The following is a 9,577-nucleotide window of genomic DNA, read 5'->3' on the forward strand; positions in this document are numbered from 1 at the left end:
TTTATCAATTCTAGAGGTCCTCTTGTCTCTTCATTCTACATTAAGACTTCACCATTAAAAAGCTGGTTAAAGAACAGCCCAGCTTACTGCTGTTCTGTTAATTTGAGTTATCTCTGAACATTACTGTGAAGGGATCATTAATCCACACTCTCTTCCCTGGCTTTGCATTTTGCCTCAATCTAGTCTTGAAAAAAAAGTGAAAGAAAATAAATTATTTTTAAAAATTACCCTTTGTTTGAATACAGCACAAGTAAGTGAATGATAAGAAGAAGAAACCCTCACCTCAAAACCCACATCCCCATAATACGGATCTTAAACTTCTTGAGAATCAGAGAGAGCTTGCAAGACACTTTCATAGATCTAAGAACCATTATGATGATCTAGTCTGACCTGCATAACACAGGCCAAATAATTTTACCCAGCAGACAGGACTAATATCCCCATTTTACAGAAGGGCACTTTAAGTGACTTGCCCATGGTCAGACAGGGCATGTGTTGCAGAGCTGAGAATTGATGGTAGGTCTCTTTTAGCCCAATCTAGTGCCTTTATCATGAAGCCAGCCTCTCACTTCATTAAACCTTCTATGACTCAGGTCAAAGCAGTCAACCATTTATTTGAGGAAGTTTAATCTTTCCTTATTTCTAGAATCCTGGTAAAACTCATGTGAAATCCTAGTACTGTTTACTGAATTGATAAAGAGGTAAGATGTACCAAGTCACTGCAGTGTAGGCTAACTATAGAGGGGCATAGTGCACTACTAGAAGCAATATTTAATCTAAAACACCCATATGGTATCTGTAACACTTCCTGGGGGTACCCATGGTTGTGAAGCACCTCGCTACCATCTGCTCTTTGTGCAAGGAAGTCTTGTCTGTACCTGCTAGGGATCAGCTCCCTGACTTCCCCAGCAACAGAAGCTCTCCCCAGTCAGCCCAGGTAAGCAATAGGCGCACTCCATTAATTAACTCTCTTAATTAATTAGCCTCTTACAGTTGGTATGGGTACTTCCATGTTCTTTTCATGTTCTCTGTATGTATAAATATCTTCTTATTGTATGTTCCATTCTATGCATCCAATGAAGTGGGCTGTAGCGCACAAAAGTTTATGCTCAAATTAATTTTGTTAGTCTCTAAGGTGCCACAAGTACTTCTGTTCTTTTTCCATCCCCTGAGCACACTGAGCATCCCCTTGAAGTGCCTAGCCCCTGTTCCACTGGGCACTCACAGAATTCACAGATCCACTACTTCCAAAGGAATAGTACACACCAGCTTACCAGTTACACCTTATACCACAGGTCCACTTAACACATAGCACTTAGGTTTGTGTACAATGAAAACATGTAAAAGTTATTTAATAAGGAAAAGAGATTCTAGAAGAAGCTAGCAGACACTTACACACTCCGCATGTAATAGCAGGAATCTCCACACCAACTCAAAATAGGTTGACACTGAGGGGCAGACTTGGGAAGCAATTATTAGAACCATGCTTACACAGATTGAGTGACCCAATACCCACTCATACGAGGCAAGGGTCTAGCCTAGAGGCTAGAATAGCAGTCAGGACAATGGCCCAATGGTTTGGAGTGTGAATTCTATTCCCCAACGCACCCACCCCTATATTCTTTGGACAGAGACCAGTGAATCAGTTACTCTGGATTCACTGGTGTAACTGAATGAAAAATTTGACCAATCATTTCTCTAACCTGCCGTTGCTTGGGGCACAGGCAGATGGAAACAGTACATAGTAGGTTAAGTGATGATCAGAATCAAGAGATAAAACAACTTCTCCTAAAACAGCAAAGAGAATTAAGGAGACTGGTGGGAAACAAATGCCAATGAAGTTTTACCAGAAGGACATGTAGACGAATAAAAATCACATCAGCATATAACAAGAGGCAGACAAAGAAAAATTAGTAATGTGCAGCATGTATATACAGGTGCTTAGCAACCAAAAGATAGGAGTTAATGGGAGTTAATTTCTTTTACATTTCTCAGAACTAGAAGCGGTCTTTAATTTAAAAGATAGCTAAAAACATTTTTACACATAATGCTTGTGATATTTTAACAACATATTCATCAGAACAATGTTAATATAAATCTCTGCATACTAGCCATGGGACAAATCAGCGATATGTCATGAATGCAGCACTCCAGCTTGTGGATGAAATGGAAGGTGCCAGTTGAAGATCATTTGTGGATAATGAGACATGTTCTGTACTTGCAGGCTCATAATCAACACATTTGTTTGTCATCGTTCAGCCTAAATATCAGTGCACAGTCAGCTATATATTATCTCACAGTGTAGAACTGGACTTGTCAAAAGAAAACCACAAATGAGTGACAGGGAGTTATGCCTGCATCCAGCCGGCTATACCTAGTAAATGCTTCCTTTGTATCTCTCTTCAGTCTGAAATCTTATTTTAGGCAGTTTTGTAGCACATATCCTTGTCCTGTCACCAAAGACTATTATAATTAAGAAGTGGTTGGCACAAATTGTGTGTGTTCTAATTACTCACAATCACAACATTTTACCTATAGTTTCTTTCCTGTAGACAATATGCCACAAATCCCTAAATATATTTCTTTTAATCATCTAATCATCAGTCCATTTATGTAATGTTTCTGACTTTTATTGCAAAATCCTAATGACACTGTTCCTACAGATATCCCCCTTCTGAATCCAGATTACCTATAAATGTTTACAAATCAGGCTTAACCGCTCATTTATGTTCTCTTTCAAAATTAAATGACAAAAGAGGATGACTACTTCAGATAAAATCATTTTTGAGCCTGAAAATATAGAACAATTGGTGAAGTTATTTTGTAAGTGCACAAGCAAAACTATTAAATCTCAGTATAAACAAAGCTTTTGTTCCAAACACAAGAACAAACAGACAGATTAGGTTCAAAGCTGAACGCTCTGCAAAAAAGGGTTGAAAAGGTAAACCTTCACTTCCTGTGTGGGTTTTTAAGTGCTCTTTACACTAATCAGTTTCAATGCCTGATAATTATACAGTGCACCTCCAACACACCAAAACACAAGGCCTATTGTATAAGGTGAAGACCTATTGATTCCTTACATTTCATATCATGCCTCCAGCAGTGGCCAACACCTGATTCTTAAGAAGTAGGTGCAAAACTCTATATTGTACATAGTCAATTGTATAATGCTGCCTGAAGGTGACAGAGGCTCCTTCCTGACCTCTTCAGGCAACAGGTTTACGACCTGAGGCCTGAAGTTCAGTTGCTCTTAGCACACTTTACATAACAGCAAGTGTTATCAATAGTCTGAAATCGAAAGCCACGTGCATTTGGGGTGTTATGTTTTGTGTGTCAGGGAAGCAGACGTGGAGAGAAGAGAAGGGAGTGGGCTCAAAGAGGCAGGCACGGTGGCTGGGAAATGAATAGAGCAGCCAAGCTGAACAACTAGCACAGGGCAACAATGCACTTTGGGGCACGGACAGGGTATTAAAAGATGCTCAAGAACACAGCCACCTAAAAGAGCATCTGATCCTGGTATGGGATTCAGGGCCTCCCTCCTCCCAATTGCTCCATCCCCCTTTTCCTCTTCCATTCTCCTTCCCACCCCCCACTCCAGGGCTCAGGAGAAAGGGAGCAGGAGGGGCCTGAGCTCAGGGTGGAGGGGATGCCTGTAGAGTCTGTGTATGTAAAGTGAATGAGTGTGATGGTGCATAAGGTACCAGGGGCCCACGTTCCTTTTCACGGGCCTGGCCCTCGCCCTCCGTCCCTCCCTCCCTACTAATGTCCTGCTTCCTCCTCCTGCTCCCCCTTTCCCTCTAGCCAAGTCCTGCTCCCCCTTTCCCCTCCCCCTCTAGTCAACTTCTCTTAGGGTGACCAGATGCCCCGTTTTTAAAGAGACAGTCCCGTTTTTTGAGACTTTTTCTTACATAGGCGCCTTCTCCCCCCGCCCATCCCTGTCCAGTTTTTTCACAGACGCTATCTGGTCACCCTAACTTCTCTCCTCCCCCAACACCCCCGGCGAGGCCTCGCCCAGGCTGAACTACATTCCCCACAATGCTCCCTGTCCTCGCGAGAGTTGGGAACGGGCGGAACTCTCGGCGCGAGGCGCGGAGGTCCCTGTAGCTTGGAGACGCTGCGGGGCCTGCCCGCGACTGACTGGACGGAGCCGTTGCCCGCTATCATGGCCGAGACTGACCCCAAGACTGTGCAGGATCTCACCGCTGTGGTGAGGGGCCCGGGCCGGAGGTGGCGCAGCGGGCGGCTCCGGGCTCAGCCTTTACCCCGAGTGGGGCGGTGCCCGGAGTCCTGCCAGCTGCGGCCGGGGATGTTCCCTGCGCAGGCCCGGAGCACCGCGAGCGGCCCCAGCGCCGGCCTGTGGAGCCCAGGGAGGGCCCGGGCTGGTGGGCAGGAGAGGGGACAGCAGTGGGAGGGGCAGGGACCGGGGGGCGGGGGGGCCCAGAGGAAGCAGTGACTGGGACTAGGGAATGCCGGGGGGGGGCAGACCAGACCCCATTAAATCAGACCATGAGGAGCGACTGTTTCATGTTAACCCCTCCGCTCGCCGTCTCCCGTTACGCTCGGTGTGGATACCCGGGCGGTGCTTGACAGCTCAGGGAAGAGCCATTTCTAAGGCCCCCGGCGTCCCCAGCCTACTTGAGATCCCATCACAAAAAGCATCAGCTCGAGAGAAGAGGAATAAAACCCGACTCCCCCCTCCGCAGTATCGATCTGGTACCGTTCATTTGCACCACCCCTTAGCAGCGCTAGTCCTCAGGCCTGCCCCGCTGAGGGAGCCATGGTAGAGGGGGCAAATTACCCAAACACACACAGGGGCTTGGTGTCAAATCCAGGATTACAACATAGGCGTTCCCAAACCATGCTCCTCGGGCTCCTGTCGCTTTAAAAAAAATTTTTTTTCGGGGTGGGGGTCCTAGATGAGATATTGCTTTGTGCCAGCATTGTCCTTGCTGTTCTTTTGGGGACACTTCAGTGTAATGGTTTCCCCAAACCCAGGTGTTTGGCTGCGCCCCCACCCCACTTGTCAGTTTAATTGGTATCACAGGGCTCTTGCTAGGTGTCTACCTGCACAAGTAGGTCAGAGCTAGTCATGTAATTTAAAAACTTTTTTTGTGTATAAGATTGAGTTGTATTTTGAAAATATTAAGCACAAACAATTGTTTTTTTCAGTCTTCTATATCAGATGCAGAATGATTGTGTGGCTAAAGCATAACAATTCTGCTTTTGACACTGACTCAGTTTGTAAGCCTCAGAGAAGTTATTCAGCCTCAGTTTCTTCATGTGTATAATGGGGGATGTTACACATCGAAGGCTGCTCTAAGGTTTTGTGGGGGGTGGTGGTGCTGAATTATTTTTGGCATGGAGTTCCTAGAGTAATTTGTTACTTTTAATATGTGATCAATGCTGTCCAAACGTATGGTTTTGTGTGAAACAAGTTGAGCTCAACAATAACTGGATTATGCTAAAGTATTGTAAAAAGAGATATTTTGATTAAGTACAGAAAATTTATTTTTTTTTTTTGCCCTGTTAGGTACAGACACTGCTTCAACAGATGCAAGACAAATTTCAGACCATGTCTGACCAGATCATTGGAAGAAATATCCTTTCTTCTTGTAAAATGCCTCTGATGGAGGAAAGTATACAAATATTTATGTATATTAAATTCTAAACTTGCAAGCCAGATTTCTAAAGCCATTGTAACAACGTATGAAGCTGTGGTCAAGTGATAAACTGCTTCTAAAAGTGTAAACATACAGTTCATTTTCTTTAACTCATATGAACTTGATGACATGAGCTGTCGCATTGATGACCTGGAGAAAAATATTGCAGACCTCATGACACAAGCAGGAGTGGAAGAATTGGAAGGAGAGAACAAGATGCCTGCTACTCACAAGAGTTAAAGTGAGGGAATTGCTTATTAGCTTTCTGAGTGAACTCCTGCTTGAAATGGTAAAAATCCAATGTACTTTAAAGGGGCCAGGATTTTACCCTCTGATTCGTGAGTCAGAGTCTGAAATCGCCATAATTCTGAAAATGCTTTAATGAAAAAATGTATTTTGGCATGCAGTGAGCTCTAGGGCATTGGTTTGCACTCTTTAGCAAAGGGTACAGAAAAACTGAAAGCTCCCACCACCCTTTGCAGATAGGCTGTTTTTTTAAGTGAAAAGTGATACAGAATATTAGAAGTAAAATAAAAAAACAGTGTATTAAGTGAGCAAAGTGGTGAAACGGCTTCACATAACCTCTGCTATCAATTCAGCCTGACACTGTACAATTAACTTTTGAACCAACTACAAATGCACCCCTCCCCATCCAGTTTCATTGCCTGAAACCGGTCTGCCTCCCTGGCAGTACAAGCCAGTATGTGTTACACACTTGGAACAGTGGATAATCCGGCTGCTTTTCAAGCAAGTTAAGTAAGGTCTGGCGCAGCAGATAAATAAATTGAAAGAATGACAAAGTCCCCACTAAGGGTACGTCTACACTACAGGATAAATTCGAATTAGCTAAAACCGATTTTATAAAACAGATATTATAAAGTCGATTGTGTGCGTCCACACTAGGCACATTAATTCGGTGGTGGACGTCCGTGGTCCGAGGCTAGCGTCAATTTCTGGAGCGGTGCATTGTGGATAGCTACTGTAAAAGAATGAGGCAAATAACATCGATTTGCGTCCACACTAACCCTAAATCGATATAGTAATATCGATTTTAGCGTTACACTTGTTTTGTAGGAGTACAGAAATCGATTTAAAGAGCCCTTTAAATCGATATAAAGAGCAGTGTAGTGTGGACGGGTGCAGCGTTAAATCGATTTAACGCTGTTGAAATAGGTTTAACAGTAGTGTGGACCAGGCCTAAGAAAATCTCATGACTAATTAAGAGTGTTGCAGATCATGATGGGCTGTTTGAAGCTACTATGACAATGCTCACCCTATGCATGGGCTTTAATTAGTGGGATAAGTTTCATGGGCAGTGAGATTTCACTAAGTCAGACCCCAGAGTCCATTTTTGTAATTATAGGAGAGCAATTGATTGAACATAGTAAAGTACTAATACCAGTGCAAGATTGTAAGTTAGCAGTGGTTTCATGGTGACTAGTGAAATGCTTTTGGACTAATTTCACAACTTTAGGTATAGATCAAGATAACAGCATTAGAGAGAAGTTATAGGCACTACCTGATTTAAGAGGTTGTTAGTCTCTGCAGAGGAGACATAGTTTAGCAGGATGTTTTCATCTTGAATACCAGATGAATTTCTTTTCTCAAGATGTTAAGACATGAAAGTGAAGTGAACATAAGTCTTGATCCGGCAAACTCTTACCCCACTTTTACTCAAAATATTTCTGTTGAATTATATTAGATTATTCATGTGAGTAAAAAGCAAGCATTTAAGTAAATGGTTACATGATTTCTACTTTAGTTGCCCCAGAGTTTAACTTTGACTCTTAAGTCTGATAGTAGTGGAATTTTACACTTCTATTAGGTCATAGGATATTAGGACATGGAATCCTATAAATGGGGAAGGATCACTTTTTCTCCAGTCTACTTAAGACTTTTTTTAGAAAGCTTGGATGGAGCTTGACTCTTCTTGAATTGCACAATTATTGTATATCTGCTGAGCATACTTATCTAGTTAAATTCCTATTAATAGTAATATTCCTGTCTTCCCCTACAGGTTGCCAGTAATTTAAGATGAACGCTGGAATACACTCTTTTTTTTACAAATCCACAGGATTACAGAACAGTTTTTTGCAACTAGTGTATGTTAAAGCATTTTATATGGTTATAGAGCTTGCATTCTTAATGTATATTATATAGCTAGATTTAGGTTAGTATATTTTGATTTGTGTAATGTAGTTCCACACTTTTTGAATTCTTGTTATAAGGATCAATTGTATTAAACACACACACACACACACACTTGATGGCTCTTAACTAAAACTACTGAATTTGAGCGGATTTTTTTGTGAAGACATTTTTATTTACTATACTTTTCTAATAATTTCATTTTGATGGCTAAAAAATCTAGTGATTTTTGTCAAATTGAAAAAACTACTTGTTGTTTTGTAACTTCTCACTTTTCAGGAGTGAAGCACAAGATTGAAATTGATTTATAGTTCTATTTAGATAGCGTCATTATACCAGTACAAAATATTAGTAATGTTTTTAATACACCCAGTAAGAAACTCTTGGATATTTAAGATGTTAAGTATAAAGAATCAATTTTTTACTTATACTCCTAGCATTACTTTACCTACTGTATGTGGCTATGACTAAGAATTGAAATATGACATATGATAGAAACATCCCTCCAAAGGTAAGCAACCACTGTTGCACAAATAGGTTATTCATTTATTAATAAATCCCATGATGAAGGGTTTGTAATAATAGCTAAGTCTAATAACATTGCAAGACACTACAATGAAACTCTGCTAATGTATGTCCATCAGCAGTATCAGAATTGAAAAATATGCATTGAAGTAATGGTCTGTTACAATAAGGCACTGTCTAGGAAATGCTAGGTACCTGGTCTTTGAACACAAGTCACTGGCTCTCTGTATGAAACTAAGTTGCTTAGCTGAGAAGCGGCGTATTCAGGAATCCTGGGAAAGGAGGAGATCCAGTTATCGAGGTTATAAAATCCTGCTACTATGTGAGCAACAAATAGCTGGGTGTTTTCCTAATACCCTGTTTTAGAAACTCTGTTTGGTTACCTCTCTCTTAATTATACTTTTCTCCAATTTTTACCTGGTCCTTAAATTCCATAGTCAGAGCATTTGGAAATCACAAATGTTTATCTAAAGAAACTTTCCATACCATTTCAAAGAAAATGGACTCTGATCAATGCTAGAATACTATATGACTGCTACAATACCATGACTTGTTTGAGAGATTAATCTAAACAGCCACTAACAGCATAAAGCGGATATCAGTTAATGCTGTGATGAGTGCCTCTAAATTAACGTCACTGGAATTATGAAGGCAATATGTAGGTCTGTGACATTTCTCAAAACAGGGAAAATTGTATTGAGTTCATAGTAATATTAAGGAAAATTGTGATTGTAGGAAATGTATACTGTATCACCAGCCTTACATTTGTTGTACTGTCATTAAATTATCTAATAAAATTTAAATGGTAATTTACAATAGTCAGATCATATGTAATGTAAAATACTGTATGTGCGTGCACAAGCTTTTAACTTGGACATTGTACAAATCACTAAAAGGCCTTAGCAGGGATATTTCAGCTACATTAAGTGTTATGAACAAATTATCTGATGCACACTTATGGTTAATCTAGATTTAACAATATTGAATTTTATGATATGGAAATTATGTCTGTGCTTCCAATACTATGGTAAAAGGTCAAGTTAAAATTGGGTGTTATTTTAATTCTCAGATGCTGGTATTTTTGTATGAAGACATTAGCGATAACCTTCTATAGAAAATAGATTTGAATTTCTGTGCCAAGGAGTTTGTCAGAGAACTGGTATTAGAATTTTTCCTTGAAGTATAAGTCAATTTCCTCATTAAAACATTTTAGTGGAAAATTTCAGCTTAATGGACAAGTTACT

At 40.8% G+C, this 9,577-nt stretch overlaps 1 protein-coding gene across 1 annotated transcript; it reads left to right on the forward strand.

The window, feature by feature from the left end:
• Positions 1–4,081: 4,081 nt before the first annotated feature.
• Positions 4,082–9,142, forward strand: HSBP1 (heat shock factor binding protein 1). The gene is made up of 4 exons (XM_050923397.1): positions 4,082–4,207; positions 5,531–5,597; positions 5,782–5,901; positions 7,678–9,142. Exons 1-3 carry the CDS (start codon positions 4,163–4,165, stop codon positions 5,898–5,900), a joined length of 231 nt encoding a protein of 76 aa, XP_050779354.1. The 5' UTR covers positions 4,082–4,162; the 3' UTR covers position 5,901; positions 7,678–9,142.
• The last annotated feature ends 435 nt before the right edge of the window (positions 9,143–9,577 follow it).

This window comes from Gopherus flavomarginatus, chromosome 14, assembly GCF_025201925.1.
Source record: "Gopherus flavomarginatus isolate rGopFla2 chromosome 14, rGopFla2.mat.asm, whole genome shotgun sequence".
Classification (NCBI taxonomy): domain Eukaryota; kingdom Metazoa; phylum Chordata; order Testudines; family Testudinidae; genus Gopherus; species Gopherus flavomarginatus.

Bases quoted from the DNA above. Each gene is read 5' to 3' on its own strand.
- HSBP1 (XM_050923397.1), top strand. From the start codon at position 4,163: ATGGCCGAGACTGACCCCAAGACTGTGCAGGATCTCACCGCTGTG. The intron at 4,208-5,530 runs GTGAGGGGCCCG...TTGCCCTGTTAG, and splicing joins TGCAGGATCTCACCGCTGTG to GTACAGACACTGCTTCAACA. The intron at 5,598-5,781 runs ATATCCTTTCTT...ACTCATATGAAC, and splicing joins TGACCAGATCATTGGAAGAA to TTGATGACATGAGCTGTCGC.